This window comes from Gracilinanus agilis, chromosome 3 (genome assembly GCF_016433145.1).
Source record: "Gracilinanus agilis isolate LMUSP501 chromosome 3, AgileGrace, whole genome shotgun sequence".
NCBI lineage: Eukaryota > Metazoa > Chordata > Mammalia > Didelphimorphia > Didelphidae > Gracilinanus > Gracilinanus agilis.
The window spans coordinates 48,210,924-48,229,073 of NC_058132.1; the positions used below are offsets into that span (position 1 = coordinate 48,210,924).

Here is an 18,150-nt window from a genome sequence, read left to right on the forward strand (position 1 = left end):
AAGAGTTTTAATGTTACAATAACCTCAGATCTTCACTAGCTATACATTTCAGCAAGAGAGATTTTATGGCTAGGCTTCCTAAGTCTTATATTCTGGAGAGAGATTGAAAATAAGCTCTTTTGCTCCAATAGAATCAGCATTTTTCTTATTAAACTTAGGCATAGTTGTAACCTATCACCATGGTGACAGTAAACAAAATAGAATTCAACACCACTTTTGATTCTTCTTGTAAAGAAGGAAGTGGTACTATAGGGAATTTTTAATTTGTGGTCTCTTTTTAGCAAAGAAACTGGAAAAAATAAAACCATAGCAAGTCCTTTAGATACAACCATAGACACTAAAAGAAAGCGGTATAGTTGAATGCTGTTACTAACTTTCACCCTAGATCTCAGGATTGGGGAAACTTGGTACAAATTGTCACTATGTTTCCGGGGTGCCCACAGCCATGGTCTAATCCGAGTTGGAGGATTGAACCAAAGTATTCAACCAGAGTGCTCATTGGGAACTGGGCAGAAGAGAGAAGAAAGGTAAGGAGCTAAGTGAAGGGGGACACAAAGGTAGAGCAAGGTGGGCTTAATAAGGTAGAAGGGGCTTTATTTATAAACACACATACACATCTGTTGTACACATCTCTCTACATAGGTGTGTACTTTAAATCTTTCCAGACCAAGAGATTCAGGACATGATGTCTGTGTCCCTAAAGACCAAAATATGAAATTGGAGATCTTCTGCTATTCTTGGGATCTGTAAATAGAACTGTAATTAGAACTCTGGCCCCTGGCTGTTAAACTGAGTGGAAATCCTGAGGGCAGAAGCATCCAAAGTAGGCTGAAGACAACAAATCACTTAGGTTGAGGAGAATGAAGCAGTCCTTGCTCTGGGATGGTGATAGGAGCAGGGAGAAGGTGGAAACAGACTCTGAACTTTAAGAGCCTCCCGTGTGTCAGTCTGAGAGAGGGAGCATGGCGTGGGGGATGGAGAGCTGGCCTCAAAACCAGGAAGATTCAGTGGGGTAAAAAGAAAGAGGGCAGAAGAAGAAAAGAAAGGAGAAAAATAAAATGAAGTCTGGTCAGATATCACCAACATATGCTTTGTGTCATGTGTCCTTAGACCTCCTGACTTCCACCTCTTTATAACACTACTAGGAAAGCTGGTTGAAACCTGGATTCTGGATATGCCACAGAAGACCTCCTGGCCCAGCAGTTTTTGTTACTGTTTGTTAGAAGGAAGCGTCAGAGGAAAAGAGATCACAAAAATCTGAATAAGTGTTCATCTTTCTTTCAGTTCATCAAAACTTCAGAACCAAGTTTCCTGAGCACCTTCCAAAAGGACTTTGTCCCATTCCCAGGTCACAAAGCAGATACTATAACAAGATCATATTATATGAGAAGAACTGAGGTAAGAAGAAGGGAACTTTAACTATTTTCTGGGGTTCTGGGTAGTGAAGTGACACAAGATTTAGGTCTGGGCCTGGATACCTAGTATAGAGAAGCAGCACAAGTCTATTCCCTTTCACATGGTAACTCTTCAGATATTTGAAGATAGTTATCATGTTCCCCTGAGTCTTTTCTTTTCTTGTCAACTGATGAGTGGAGAGAGGGAAATGACAGAGCCAAAAATGACTTCAAGGCCACAAGGGTGATCCCTGCATGACTTCTAGAGGAAGGTGATGTTGCTTTCAACAGATGCAGATAAATTATGGGGAGACAAATGTGTTAGATCAAAATATATCAGTTCTGGGGGTGGAGCTAAGATGGCAGCTTAGTTGCAAGAACCTTCTGAATTTCCTTCCAACAGATTGTTACAAAGCATCTCGAAAGGACAGAAATCAAAATTGGATGAGTAAAAGGGCTCTCCTATAGAATGCAGTCTTAAAAGTAGTCAGTGTTTTGGAATTCCCACCCTATAAGGGGGCAAAACTGCACTTACTAAAGGGCAAGCTAATCACCCCTCCCCCACACCACCCACCACACTACAGTCAGTGCCCAGCCTGGGCAATCTCTAAATTCTCCAGGGCTGGCTGAAAGCACCGCAGACGTACCCCTGAGGGTAGTGCAAGGCCTTGGCAGCAGGACTTGAGACCTGAGGCTGAAGAGCATGGAGCCTGGACAGCAGAGCGAGGGGCTTGGTCAGAGATAGGGTTTGAGACAGGGCTTGACACAGCCAAGGCAGCAGGAGCTGGAAAGATAGTCTCAGAGCAAAACAATTTAAAGCATGCTACACAAAGAACATCACATTACCTGTCCTTACTTGGGCTTCTGGCTGGGAAGGGAAGATGCTACCAAGGCAAAGCCCTACAAGACAGAATCTAAGAAAGCAATCAACATACAGGAACTCCAATCCACTAGTGGGAAAAAAGTTGTTTTCATTATCATAGTAGATAGAAGAATTATTCATAGGCAGAGGTTGTTGTATTAAGTTGTTCAAGATGATATGTAAAAAAAAACTGGCGGTGGGGGGATAAAAAAAGAGGATGGTACTAAGAGAAACTTGAAGGAAGAAGAAAAATAGAATAAATTATACCACATAAAGAGGCACATGGGAGGTGGAGAAGAATACTATTATAAGAAGGGGAGGAAATGAGTGGTAATAGGTAATATTTAAACCTTACTCTCAGTGGAACCAGATCTGAGAGGGAAGAAAAGCCAGATCTACTGGGGTATAGAATACTATCTTACCCTATAGGGAAGTTGAGAGGGAATAATGAAGACGGGAGGCAGGGGAGGGCAGGGAATATTAAAAGAGAGGGAAAGGTTGGAGGAGGGCGATTACTAGACCTTAAAGAGAAATAAGGGGAGAATAAGAAGGGAGGGGGTGGGAAGGAAAATAAAATAAGGTGGGGGAAGGGGACTGATTAAAAGCAAAACTATGGTATAGAAGGAAATAGTGAAAGAAGAAAGGGCAGGACTAAAAGAGGAAATCAAAATGATGGGGAATACACAGGTTGTAATCATAACTCTGAATGTGAATGGGATGAACTCATCCATAAAATGGAAGCAGATAGCAGAGTGGATTTAAAATCAAAATCCTACCATATGTTGTCTATAAGAAACACACATTGTAATGCAGGATTGATGCAAGAGATTGCCTTAGGTGTTTTTGCAAATGCAAGAATGCAAGAGATCTTGCATCCATCCTGCATTACAACAAGAGGCAGGTAGACACACATAGGGTAAAGGTAAGAGGCTGAAGCAAAATTTATTGGGCATCAACTGAGAAAAAGAAGACAGGAGTTGTAATCTTGTAATCATATAATGCCTGTAATCCAAAGTAAAAATAGATCTGATTAAAAGAGATAAGGAAGGGGGCAGCTGGGTAGCTCAGTGGAGTGAGAGTCAGGCCTAGAGACAGGAGGTCCTAGGTTCAAACCCGGCCTCAGCCACTTCCCAGCTGTGTGACCCTGGGCAAGTCACTTGACCCGCATTGCCCACCCTTACCACTCTTCCACCTATGAGACAATGCACCGAAATTAAGGGTTTATAAAAAAAAAAGAGAGATAAGGAAGGTGATTACATCCTGATAAAAGGTAATAAAGAAAACAAAGAAATATCAGTACTCAACATGTATGCACCAAATGGTATAGCATCGAGATTTTTAAAGGAGAAATTATTGGCGCTTAAGGAGGAAATAGATAGTAAAGTTATACTAGTGGAAGACCTCAACCTTCCTCTATCAGATCTAAATAAATCAAACCAATAAATAAATAAGAAAAAAGTAAGAGGTGTGAATGAAATCTTGAAAAATTAGAGTTAATAGATATATGGATAAAAATAAATGGGGATAAAAAAAGGAATACACCTTTTCAGCAGCACATGGTACATTCACAAAGATTGACCGTATACTAGGGCATAAAAACATTGCAAAAAAATACAGGAAAGCAGAAATAATAAATGCAACTTTTTCAGATCATAATGCAATAAAAATTATAATTAGTAAGGGCACACGGAAAGGCAAATAAAAAAATTATTGGAAATGAAATAATATGATTCTCCAAAACTGGTTGGTTAAAGAACAAATCATAGAAAAAATGATTTCATTGAAGAGAATGTCAATGAGGAAACATATCAAAATTTCTGGGATACTGCAAAAGCAGTACTTGGGGGGGGGAAATTTATATCGCTAAGTACCCATATTAACAAAAAAGAGAAAGAAGAGGTTAATGAATTTGGCATGCAACTAAAGAGAATCAATTAAAAATCCTGAGATTAAGACCAAATTGGAAATCCTAAAAATCAAGGGAGAAATCAATAAAATTGAAAGTAAAAGAACTATTGAACTAATAAATAAGACTAGGAGTTGGTATTTTGAAACAACAAATAAAATAAAGTATTAGTTAATCTAATTAAGAAAACTAAAGAAGAGAACCAAATTAATAGTATCATGAATGAAAAGGGTGACCTCACTTCTAATGAAGAGGAAATTAAGGTAATTATTAAGAGCTATTTTGCCCAATTATATGGCAATAAATATGGTAATCTAGGTGAAATGGATGAATATTTACAAAATATAAATTGCCTAGATTAACAGAAGAGGAAATAGAATACTTAAACAATCCCATATCAGAAAAGGAAATTGAATAAGCCATCAAAGAACTCCCTAAGAAAAAAAAATCATCAGGGCCAGATGGAGTCATGAATTCTATCAAATATTTAAAGATCAATTAGTCCCAATACTCTACAAACTATTTGATAAAAAGAAGGAGTCTTACCAAATTCTTTTTATGATACAAATATGGTACTGATTCCCAAGTCAGGAAGAGCAAAAATAGAGAAGGAAAATTATAGACCAATCTCCTTAATGAACATAGATGCAAAAATATTAAATAAAGTACTAGCTAAAAGGCTACAACAAGTTATCACGAGGATTATTCACTATGACCAGGTGGAATTTATACCAGGAATACAAAGATGGTTTAATATTAGGAAAACCATATGCATAATTGACCATATCAACAACCAAACTAATAGAAATCACATAATTATCTCAATAAATGCAGAAAAAGCCTTTGACAAAATACAATACCCATTCCTATTGAAAACGCTAGAAAGTATAGGAATAGATGGGCCTTTCCTAAAAATAATAAACAGTACTTATTTAAAGCCATCAGCAAGTATCATCTGCAATGGGGATAAGTTAGAATGCCTTCCCAGTAAGATCAGGAGTGAAGCAGGGATGCCCATTAACACCACTACTATTTAATACTGTACTAGAAATGCTAGCAGTAGAAATTAGAGAAGAAATTGAAGGGATTAAAGTAGGCATTGAGGAAATAAAACTATCACTCTTTGCAAATGACATGATGGTATACCTGGAGAATCCAGGAAAATCAACTAAAAAACCAGTACAATCAATAACTTTAGCAAAGTTGCAGGGTACAAAATAAGCCCATATAAATCACAAGCATTCCTATATGTTTCCAATAAAATCCAGCAGCAAGGGTTAGAAAGAGAAACTCCATTTTAAAAATTACTCTAGACAAGATAAAATACCTGGGAATTGACTTTCCAAGACAAATTCAGGAATTATATATGAATATAACTATAAAACACTCTTCACACAAATAAAACTAGATCTAAATAATTGGAAAAACATTAATTGTTCATTGATAGGATGAGTTAATGTAATAAAAATGACAATCCTACCTAAATCAATTTACTTATTCAGTGCTATACCTATCAAACTACCAAAATACTTGTTTATTGAATTAGAAAAATTATAATAAAGTTCATTTGGAAGAACAAAAGATTAAGAATATCAAGGGAACTAATGAAAAAAGTGAAGGATAGGGCCCTAGCAGTACCAGTTCTTAAACTGTATAAAGCTGTGATCATTAAAATAATATGGTAGTGGCTAAGAGACAGAAGAGAGGATCAATGGAATAGACTTGGGGTAAATGTCAGCAAGATAGTGTACGATAAACCCAAAGACTCCAGCTTTTGGGACAAAAACCCACTATTTGACAAAAACTGCTGGGAAAATTGGAAAATAGTATGGGAGAGATTAGTTTTAGATCACCACCTCTCACCCCACACCACGATAAATTCAGAATAGGTAAATGCTTTAAATATAAAGAAGGGAACTATAGGTAAATTCAGCGAACATAGAATAGTATACCTGTCAGATTTATAGGAAAGGAAAGATTTTAAGATCAAGCAAGAGATAGAGATTACAAAATATAAAATGAATAATTCTGATTAAATTAAATTAAAAGGTTTTTATACAAGCAAAATGAATGCAACCAAAATTAGAAGGGAAGCAACAAATTGGGGAAAAATGTTTATACCAAAAACCTCTGACAAACATCTAATTGCTCAAATTTACGAGGAGCTAAATCAATTGTATAAAAATCAAGCCATGGGTAAGGGACATGAATAGGCAGTTTTCAGATAAAGAAATCAAAACTATCAATAAGCACATGAAAAAGTTTTCTAAATCTCTCATAATTAGAGAAATGTAAATCAAAACTACTCTGAGGTACTATCTCACACCTAGCAGATTGGCCAATATGGCAGCAAAGGAAAGTAATAAATATTGGAGGGGGTGTGGCAAAATAGGGACACTAATGCATTGCTGGTAGAGTTGTGAATTGCTCCAACCATTCTGGAAAACAATTTGGAACTATGTCAAAAAGGTTTTAAAAGACTGCCTGCTCTTTGATCCAGCCATACCATTGCTGGGTTTGTACCCCCAAAGAAGTAATAGGGGAAAATATTTGTACAAAAATATTCATGGCTACAATCTTTGTGTTGGCAAAAAACTAGAAAATAAAGGGGTGTCCATCAATTGAGGAATGATGGAACAAATTGTGGTATCTGATGCTGATGGAATACTATTGTGCTGAAAGGAAGAATGAACTAAAGGAATTCCATGTCAACTGGAACAACCTTCAGGAATTGATGCAGAGCAAAAGGAGCAGAACCAGGAGAACATTATACACAGAGACTGATACACTGGCACAATAAAATGTAATAGACTTTTCTACTAGCAGCAATGCAATGATCCAGGACAATTCTGAGGGACTTTTGAGAAGGAACTCTATCCACATCCAGAGAAATAATTGTGGCAGTAGAAAGACAGAAGAAAAACATATGATTGATCTCATGGTTTGATGGAGATTTGATTGGGGATGTTGACTTTAAATGATCACTGTATTGCAAATATTAATAATATGGAAATAGGTTTTTAATAAGGATATATGTAGAATTCAGTAGAATTGCTCATTGGCTCTAGGAGGGGGGAGGAAGGAGGGGAGGGAAAGAACATGAATTATGTAACCATGGAAAAATACTCTTAATTAAATAAATATTTTTTTTAAAAAAGGAGTACATTTTAAAAAAGAATGGAAGAAAAATGCTCAAAAGCACACAAAAGGCAACAGACAAGTAAGTCAGCTTTGAAACATATTGAATTGAGTATATACTTTTGAAAAAACTATATGTAATAAGTCATGATTTCATATGAAACTTCTTTCTTGTTCTTTGTATTTACAATTTGTCTTGTTCAGAATAACAACTAAATCAAAAGATGAATAAATTAATAATTTAAAAAAAGAAGTGAATTTAGGCTAGACATCCAGAAAAATGTACAATTAGAGACATCCAAAAGTGGAATGGGGGGAGTAAAACCACAGCAGTTCTATGTCATCACAAGAATCTCTCTGACCAAAATTAAAATATCATCACAAAATGGATACAGGAGTGAAAGAACCAACAAGGAGACAGAGTGAAACAGCTATCAAGAAAAAAAAAACCCAAAAATAAGCAGAGAACATCTGGGGTACTGGAGTGAGAGGACAGCAGAGCGAGCAAGAGGCTGTAGCAAAGAGGGAAGAGCAAGCCACATCTCTCACACCCTGAATCTGCTGTCACAGGTTTGGAACCTAATTCCAAGCCAACATCCAGGCCCTAACATCCTGCTGGCACAAATAGTGGTACAAGACATCCCACATACCTTGAAATTTCAATCCTGTGGAAAGTCCAGAGTCCAAGCCCAGAGAAATCTGGGCTGAAGTTGGCAGATCTGTGCAGGCCCAGAGCAAAGCCAGGAATCCCAGTCTGGGCTTGGGATGAGGAGAGAGTTCGCACTTTGGGGTGAGGACACAATTCATAGGGTGGGTCCCCCTTGGGTCTTTTTGCTCAAAACTATGGGAGGAGCTTCAGGACAGGGTAATCAAGGGTGTGCCTGATTATATATCAAGTACACAGTGAGACCAAAAAACTGAGCCTAAGCCTGGGGGTAGAATTTGATTAGCCCCTGACCTGATCAAGTTCAGAGTGAGACCAAAAACTTGTGCCCAAGCCTGAGGCAAGTCCTTAAGCCATCAGTATCTCCAGGGTCAATTGAATCAGCAGGGGTAATGGACTCTCAGAGCTCTCAGTCCTCAGACCATCACATCATCCTCCAAGAACTGAAAGAGGTAAAACCCAGAAAATAAGCTGAGAATAACATCAAGGAAGGACTAAAGTTTAAGAATGTATCCCAACTTCCCAGAAAACATAGCCTATCTATAATTAGGTAGGAAAAATGAATAAACAACACACAAAGCACCTAACTCTAAAGAATTTTTATGTAGACAAAGAACAAGGTACAGATTCAGAAGGGGACAGTGAAAGTAAAGGAAAGACATGCAAAATCCAAAAGAAAACTATGGATTGGACACAGATTCTGGAAGAGCTCAAAAAAGACTTCAAGACCAATTAACAGAAGTAGAGGAAAAATGGGAAAGAAAAATGAAAATGATGCAAGAAGAAAAGAAAGTGATGCAAAAAGAAATGGACCAATTGAAAAAAGGAGAATACAAAACCAACAAAGGAAAATCAGATCTTAAAAATCAGAATTGGCCATCTAGAAACGAATGATTTCATGAGAAATCAAGAAATAATAAAGCAGAATCAAAGGAATGAAAAAACAGAGGAAAACACAAAATATCTTATTGAAAAAACAACTGACCTAGAAAATAGATCTAGGAGAGACAATTTGAGAATTATTGGACTACCTGAAAGCCATGATCAAGAAAAAACATTGGACATCATATTACAAGAAATTATCAAAGATAACTGCCAAGGGATCATCAAACAAGAAAACAAAATTGAAATTGAAATTTACAGAATTCACAGATCACCTCCAGAAAGAAATCCTCAAATGAAAACTTCCAGGAATTTAATAGCTAAATTCAAGAGTCACCAAGTCAAGGAGAAAATACTTCAAGCAGCCAGAAAGAAACCATTCAAATACCATGGAACTACAATCGGGATCACACAGGACCTAGTGGCTTCTACATTAAAGGATCAAAAGACATGGAATATGATATTCAGGAAAGCAAAAGATTTGAGTTTACAACCCAGAGTCACCTACCCAGCAAAACTGAGTATATTCTTTTAAGGGAAAAAATGAACATTCAATAAGATAGAAGATTTCCAAGCATTCCTGAGGAATAAGCCAGACCTAAACAAAAAATTTGAAGTTCAAACATGAGACACAAGAGAAGCCCCAAAAAGTAAATAAGAAAGAGAAAATTTAAGGGACTCATTATGGTCAAAATGTTTATATGTCTATATGGGAAGAGTATTTCTGTAATTCTCAAAAATTACTCTTAGTAGTAGAGAAGATAAAAGGAATTTACTCAGAAAGAGGATGGAGAAGTAAGCTGATTATGATGATATGATGATATATGATGATATGATGTGTATGTAAATGTGTTGATATGGAATGATATGTATTATGATATGATATGTATGCATATGAATGATATGTTTAAAAAATCAATCAAGGGCTGAAAGAAAGTGTTGCACTGAGAGAAAAGGGAAGGGAGAGATAGAATAGGGTAAATTATATAACATAAAGAAGTGTGAAAAATCATTATGAAGGGGAGGATAAGCGGGGTGATAGGCAATGCTTAAACTTTACTCTCATCATAACTGGCTCAGAGAGGGAAAAACAAGTATACTCAGTGGGGTATAGAATTATATCTTACCCTACAGAGAAGTAGAAGAGGAATAAGACAAAGGAAGAAAGAGGTAATTGGAGGGAAGGGACCATGGGGGGTGGGTTGACAAAAAGCAAAATACTGGTTAGGAGGTACAGAGAGAAAGGGAATAGAGCAGGTTCTAAAGGGGATAATAGGATGGAGGTCAATACACAGTTCATAATCATAATGCTTAATGTGAATGGGATGAACTCACCCATAAAATGGAAGTGGATAGCAAAGTGGATTAAAAACCAGAATCCTACTATATGTTGTTTACAAGAAACACATTTGAATCAGGGTAACACACACAGATTCAAGGTAAAAGAACTCAGAAACTGAAACATTGTGGCACAATCAAATTTAACAGACTTTTCTACTAGTAGCAGTGCAATGATCCAGGACAACACTGAGGAACTTATGAGAAAGAGCACTATCCACATACAGAGAAAGAAGTGTGGGAGTAGAAACGCAAAAAAACCCCAACAACATATGATCAATCACACGGTTTGATGACAATATGATTGGGGTTTTGGTGTTAAATTATCACTCTATTGCAAATATGAATAATTTGGAAATAGGTTTTGAGCAATGATACATGTATAACTCAGTGGGACTGTTTGTCAGCTCAGGGAGGAGGGAAGAGGAGTGGGAAAAATCATGAATTAGGTAACCATGGAAAAATATTCTAAATAAATAAATAAGTTTTTTTTTCAAACCCTTGTACTTCGGTGTATTGTCTCATAGGTGGAAGATTGGTAAGGGTGGGCAATGGGGGTCAAGTGACTTGCCCAGGGTCACACAGCTGGGAAGTGGCTGAGGCCGGGTTTGAACCTAGGACCTCCTGTCTCTAGGCCTGACTCTCACTCCACTGAGCTACCCAGCTGCCCCTAAATAAATAAGTTTTTAAAAAAACAAAGCAAAAAAAAAATGGAATAGGCTGCTTTAGGAGTTGGTAGGCTGCCCCTTGTTGCAGGCCTTCAAGAGGCTGAATGAACATTTGCCATGAATGTTGTAGTCAGGATATTTTTCAGGTATGGGTTAGATGCAATGGGTGTTAAGATTTGAAATAATCATGATTCTGTGATTCTTGTGTGAATTAATCCACTACCCCCCTCCCCCAACTAGTTCTCCTTGTTTCTGGTCTTATTTTTCTAATCTATCCTCCACAAGACTGCCAAACTGATGTGCCTAAAGCACCTTTTCCCCAGTATTATTGTACATTGCTTGACTTCATGTGGGGTCTATAAACTTTTCCATGGACATTCCAGTCTCCAGCCTCTCTGTCTCTACTCCAGTGGCCACTTCTTTCTAGACTGCACTCTCTCCTTGCCTCTCCCTCACAAAAAACCCTAGTTTTCATCCAGCAGAGCTCAGGTGCCACCACTCACATAAGGCATTTCCTGATCTCCCCAGTTTGTGGGATTTTTCTCCCTCCTGAAATTATTTTGTATATGATTTGTACATTTTCTATATTTCCTCTACTCCCCTCTCCTCCTAGCAGGTAAGCTCCTAGAAGGCAGAAATGATTTTGTTTTTTATCTTTGTAGCTCTAGCACCTAGTTGAATGTTGAACACAGTAGTAATGTTTGTTGAATTGAATCAGGCTGACTCTATGGATCTCTCTGACCTTAGTCAAAACCTAAAACCTACCTAAGCTAAACCTTTTGTTCCTGTTAATCTCCTTTCTTTTCCTCAGACAGCTTCCATGGTCTACCTTGCTTTTCCATACCAAATATTGCCCCGTGCTCCAACTTAAACATTGCTGATAGAAAAGAACAAAAAATCATTAGATAAGAGTGTTTCTCCATTTTTTTTTGGAAGAACACCAGAAACTGCCCCCCCCCAACTCCCCACCAAACCCCAAGGGGATGGTGGGAATATTTTTGGCCTTTCCAATGAGGACAGCTTTTGCTTTCAGGTCCATATTTCCTTCCCTTCCCATGGGCTTTTCTCAGCCTAGTCTGAGATGTAACCTTATGCCTAACCACTTGTCTTGTAATCAATGGGAAACCCAACAGCTCATTTTCCCTGGCATTAGGAATAAAAAGTCAAATGGCAAACCCAGTGATGTAGACCTTGGAAATCACTCTCGTCTCTCTTTATCATTGTGGTATGACTTATTTATTGAATCCCTGTTTGAAATATTGGGCTTAGCTGGCATTCCAGACCATAGCAAACACAAACCTTACTGTCTTACCCAGACATCAGGGTGGGCATGAAAATCAACCTACTAAATCAGTCCATTTCTCCATGACACTTTCCCAGAAATAAGAAGGATTTCTTAGGACACTCACCAACTCAGACAGCTCTTCCTCTCCAGGGAAGAAGGAGAATATGGCTGTCTTTTCCCAGTAAATAACTGCTACCAAAGAAAACGTTCTCTCAGTTTCCAGCTGAGGAAGTCTGTAAAACCTTTGTAGCAGAAGACAATTTATGGAGATCTCTCTACCTCCTCCCATAGTAACAAGTTGAAAAACATGGTATAAATGTCAGGCTTAGTATTCATTATTTCAGTCTTCTGAAGGAATGAAGTATGAGCTTGAGATGTGCTTAATATAAATCAGAATACAGCAAAGGGGATGCAATTTGAGCTTACAAGGACATGGATTAAGTTAACTCTCTGTTTACTTAATCTGCCAGTCCTGCCTGCTATTTAATCATGCATAAATTACATCCAAAGGGAGAATTAAGTTGTCATTCATTAGATGAGAGTCCAAACACCTGAAAAACAAATTCTGGAGAATCATTTGAGACCATTTGTTTGAAGGTGGGTTTGGAGAAGAAATACAGCCTTTTTATAATAGACTCTTAGGGCTAAAAGGGACCTAGAAAGTCATCTAGCACAATCCATAGTTAGTTAGGCATCATCTATTCATGGCTTCATACTACCCATTCCTCACTGCCTTGTTGAAACTATTTTCAAACTATCAATAATTTATACATATGTATATATGTATAGCAGACACATATACATATATATATATATATTTGGATGTTTTTAAAATTGGAAAACACATAAATGTTCATTTGTTGCTGTGATTACAATGCTAAGTAAAACCTCGTAACCATTTCTAGGATCGGATTTAATTTTTAAGGCAAAGTAACTTTAAAAGCATCCATAATGAGGGAAAATATATTTATGCTACTAAACAAAATAATGAAATCTGATCTTCTAAAATGCCAGTAATTTTAGAAATGTGCAGTCTAGGCTGTAGATAAGAAGAAAATCAGTTTCACCAGAAAAAAAACTGTTGACTTGATTAGCAAGTGACTAGACTGACAACTGGTAAACTTCAGATGATAAGACCAATTAAGCAATTATGCTAATGTGTAGTTTTCATGACTTTGAAGGTTCATTAGTTGGGGAAAGCACATTAATTGTTTGATCCTTAAAGGCAACACCTCTATGCCGTGCTGTCAACTTCATACCTTCTTCCCCTCCCCTTTTAGAATCCCTTATGTGAGATTCCCTAGTTGGCCCCCCAAAAATGCCTGGATATGTCTGTCCTTCCAGGGCCTGCCGTATAAGCATCTGATGACCCACCATGAGGAACGCAAACATCGGAATTTGATCAGCTCCTATGATGACCATTTCAGCAGGCATGGCTACAATCCTGCCTTGCCACCACTCCGTAGCTGGAATGGGCAGAAACTGGTGTGGCTGCCAGAGAAGTCGGACTTTCCCCTTCTTGGTACTTTCTCAATCCATTTTCCCCCTATACAGATCACCACAGGTTCCAAGATACACTGAAACTTTGCTATGAAGCCCCCTCCCATGACATGACAGCTCCAACGCCAGGGGAGTGACTGAAATCAATAGTCATAACAGAGTTTCAATGTAAGATTTAAATTAATGTCCAACAACTCCAAGTATTATATTTTATGACATTTATTAATAATCACTTGAAGTAGAAGGAAAAATACATAGAAGTAAAAGCTGAGTAAAGCTCTCCTGCCTGTCACCTCAGCCCACCTCTACAAAACATTATCTGGAAAAGAGAGCGAGGGGCGGAGCCACACAAAACGTATATCCTCCCTACTTGAGAGGGAACGTGGGAAGCTGGGATTTAGAGTTCTGGGGAGCAAATCCTAATTATACAACACAAAATGACATTCAAGGACTGTGGGACAGCACCATGAGGGGCCGGCCAATCGTGCTCTCTTCTCAGAGATGCCCTCTGCCCCTTTTCTCCCGTTTCACAAGCATTGTCCTGGCTGCACTGCACAATTCTGTGTGGCTGTCTCCAGCAGCCCAGGATATGTGGCCCAGTTGGCATAAGACCTCATCTTGTCCTCACACTTACCCCAGCACCTGTGGTCACCCTCCACCCACCTCCACTCCATGACTCCATCACATGATGCCTTTAGAAGATGTGTGTCTAGTCCTCGGGGAAGTGACTTCACCCCTATAACGACTGACCAAGGGCATCTTTCTCCAACAGTGAAAATGAAGCTCAGGGAACTATGGGGAAATCCCTTTTCATTCAGTGAATGTGGATTTACCTTGAAGTATGAGGAGCTTCCTCATCACACAAGTTCCTTCTCCCTAATAGGGCAGTAACACCTTACCCAAGAGAAGATGGGCCAGTGTCCAGAGGCGTACAAAGCCTTACAACACAAAAGTCGCTTATTTGTTAGTTGAACTGAATTCAACCCTAGGTCCCTGGTCACACATGTCCTTTAGGGGACAGTAGGGGGACTTCCAGCGGGGCCCTCCCTTCCACTCCCTTCCTTCCAGTACCTTCTAGATCTAATTCCTTTCCTTTAAATATTCCTAAATCCATCCCAAGTTTGTCTTAGATCAATGTGAGAAAACTCCAAAGAGGCATTCACCTCTCCACCCTTATCCCACCCTCCAAACCCAGGGCTGGGGCAAGTTATTGGTTCCTGATTTCACATCTTAACTATGATTTCTGTTGCAGCTCCCCCCACCAACTATGGCCTCTTTGAGAGTCTCATGAAGAAATGGCATGAACCCAAGACTGAGTGGATAAATAGTGTTTACACCACGTCTTATGTAAGACACCCTGTATCTACTCGGTCCCGGCATGAGCAAGCAATCTCAGTTCCTCCTTCCCACCTACAGTGATTCCTCTCTCGCCCATCTATCAGGTCTGCTATCTTCCCTGAACATGATGAAACTAGACTAAAGAATTAAGAGTATCTTTGAGTTCCAAGGATAGCAAATGGAGGAAGCAAGAACGCTGACTGCCTCCTTCTCCTACTGGCACACTTGAAGAGCTATGAATACATTTGGAGGATATACTCCAGAAAGTTTTATGAGCCACCCACATTTGGCTTGCTTCTTTGGAAGACAGAAGTGCCCCCCTCCTCCAAAATGCAGGGTGCTTTTCTCTTATCTTTCACAATTAAATGTATATGGAGCTATCAGAGTTGACAATGTCCACAGAAGATACAGCGCTTCCTCTTATTGGGCTTCTAGTATAATGGGAGCAATTAGTAAGCACATTCTGCAGAAAAATAAAGATCAGATCCTCTTTTTCTAAACCTCCCAGAAGGGGCAAATTGTTAGAAATCACATTCCTGAAGCAGAAAGAACACTAGCTCTGGAGTCAGAGAATCTCGCACATCCAGGCTTACTGCCTTTGTGACCTTGAGCAAGTCCTTTCACATCCCTGAGCCTTAGTTTCTGCATCTGAAAAAATGAGGGGGTTGGACCAGATAACCTCTGAAGTCCTCTACAGATCTAAATCTGTGACCCTAAGTCCTCTGGACCCAGTAAGAGTAGATGGGAGGACTTTCACATACACCCCACTCCTATTTTGCCCTTTGAGTTCTATCTTGCTGTATGGTGGGGCTCTGTGCAGAAGGCTGGTGGTCTGGAAATTGAGGGGGGGGTTTCCCTAGCAGAATGGCTAGTTAAAAAAAAAGCCACCCAATTCTCAGTACCAGCTAGGGCTGAGGTTTTCTGAGGGACAGATTCTGAGATGGGGCACCTGACTCGGCATTCTTTTGAGTGTGCAAGCTTATCTGCTCCTCCCTTATTTAGATGAGGTTCCAGCATCCTGGTTCCCTGGTCCTCTCCTACTTGTACCCTCCATCTCCTTTCAGCCTTCCCTCTGCCCCAGTGTCTACTAGTCTCATATTCACACCCTACCCCCTAGGCAGGAGCCTACATTTATATGCTCATCTTCACCTCACTGTGTTCCCGCTTATCCACACACACACTATGAAGTTTTTTCTGTATTGCTAGAAACGCCTTTTATTCTAAATTTACTTCTGTCTTCTTCCTTTCACCATCACCAAAATGAAACTTAATTCTCTTTTGAATAACATGATCAACTGCCCTATTCAACATACTTCAATTTCTCCTATATCTTCTGCTTTGATGATTAAAAGGGAAAGGGGGAATTGGTTTGTTTTTTTTTTCCTATTAAAGCTCAGTTTAGCCTTCCTTTTCCTGTCCCCCCAAAACACATATAATCACATACTTAAGTTATAAAGACATGAAGGTTAGAGGAAAAGGACCAGGAAAAGTTATTGTTGTATTGGATTACTAGTAGGCAAGAAATCATTGTGACCAGAATGAAAAATGAGAAGTTAAAATGACTCAAACTGTGGGATAGGGAAATAATTGTCGCACAGAGCAAAATTTTTATAATAAGATTTCACCTGTCTGGGTATAAATAGCCAACTTTCACTTATCTGTGTGTGGATTATCCACTTTGTTATTTCTTAATAGCAAAACTGTAGGTCCTGTGGACATCTCGAATGCCAACAATATCAATAATAATCTAGGTTTGGGCAGATCAGTAACTCGGTGGAGAGAGAGCCAGGCCTAGAGATAGGTGGTCCTGGGTTCAAATCTGACCTCAGATACATCCTAGCTGTGTGATCCTGAGCAAGTCACTTAACCCTCATTTCCTAGCCCTTGCCCTTCCTCTGCCTTAGAACTGATACTTAGTGCCTATTATAACACAGAAGGTAAGAGTTTAAATAAGAATAATAATGATCTAGGCTAAGCCTAATTATGAAGTAAGTCTGCTGCTGCTCTAAATATATAACATGTAAAAGGATCTGTGATCTCATTAATTCGGAAGTTTCCTATAATAATGCAGATTACGACACATCCATGCCTACCCATCCAGTTATGACTTCCCATAAATTCACCACAGAGGTTCACTCAAGTATTCTGAAGCCATCCTCAGCACAGCAACCCATGAAACAAAATGCACAGATATAAACATTTATGCATTTCAAATTTATATCTCCTGTTTTGAATTATCCAAGACCCTGTTCCTTCCCACAAATATGAATAACTTAAACTTGACTGTATAAACTAATATATAAGAATACACATAGATATTAAAATAAATTATTATTGGCAAGTAAGAAGAATAGGAGGAAAAGATAAGCTGTCTCATTTCCCCCATGGCTACGGCCACTCCTGTCACCACAATCACAACTATGAAAACTTACCTTACTTTCCCTCCTTTTCATTTTGTTCCATATCACACATTGACAGTGAATGCCACCTCTAAAAAAATGTCTTCCAGAGTGAAAATTCTGTGGCTTTGGGGATATACAGTAAAGCAATCTGGCATCCTACTTGCTTGATCCTCTTGATGTAAAAGTTTTTTTAAAATAGAGTTGGCTTAAAAGGAGATCCTCTTACAGTTCAAACTGAGAACAAAGGTCTTTATATCCTAAGGAAATGTCCAATCCCATAAAACCTAAATGAAAGCAGATAATATATAAAATTTAATATGTAACAAACAATATAATTAAAATTAGAATCCTACCTAAACTAATATACTTATTCAATACTATCCTAATTACCAAAAATTATTTTATCAAACTAGAAAAAATAACAATTAATTTGGAAAAACAAAAGAATAATAAAGGAATTAATGAGGGGAAATGTAAAAGGAAGTCAGTCTAACAGTATCAGATTTTAAATTGTTATAAAGCACCAATTATCAAAACAACTGGACACCCTAAGAAATAGAAAAGTAGGTCTGTGAACAGACGTGCAACAAAGAGTTGTAAAAGATTATAGTAACTTTGACAAAAGTAAAGATCTAAGTTCTGGTGATAAGAATTTGCTATTTGACAAAAATTGTTGGGAAACGGGGGCAGCGGGGTAGCTCAGAGGATTGAGAGCCAGGCCTAGAGACGGAAGGTCCTAAGTTCAAATCCGGCCTCAGACACTTCCCAGCTGT

General features: G+C 38.5%; 1 protein-coding gene across 1 annotated transcript; it reads left to right on the forward strand.

The window, feature by feature from the left end:
• Positions 1-422: 422 nt before the first annotated feature.
• On the forward strand, positions 423-15,056 carry CFAP107 (cilia and flagella associated protein 107). The gene is made up of 4 exons (XM_044671313.1): positions 423-527; positions 1,285-1,398; positions 13,482-13,659; positions 14,890-15,056. The coding sequence occupies exons 1-4, from the start codon at positions 423-425 to the stop codon at positions 15,054-15,056; spliced, it is 564 nt and encodes a 187-aa protein (XP_044527248.1).
• Positions 15,057-18,150: the final 3,094 nt, after the last annotated feature.

Bases quoted from the DNA above. Each gene is read 5' to 3' on its own strand.
- CFAP107 (XM_044671313.1), top strand. From the start codon at position 423: ATGTTTCCGGGGTGCCCACAGCCATGGTCTAATCCGAGTTGGAGGATT. The intron at 528-1,284 runs GTAAGGAGCTAA...TCTTTCTTTCAG, and splicing joins GGGCAGAAGAGAGAAGAAAG to TTCATCAAAACTTCAGAACC. The intron at 1,399-13,481 runs GTAAGAAGAAGG...CTGTCCTTCCAG, and splicing joins ATTATATGAGAAGAACTGAG to GGCCTGCCGTATAAGCATCT.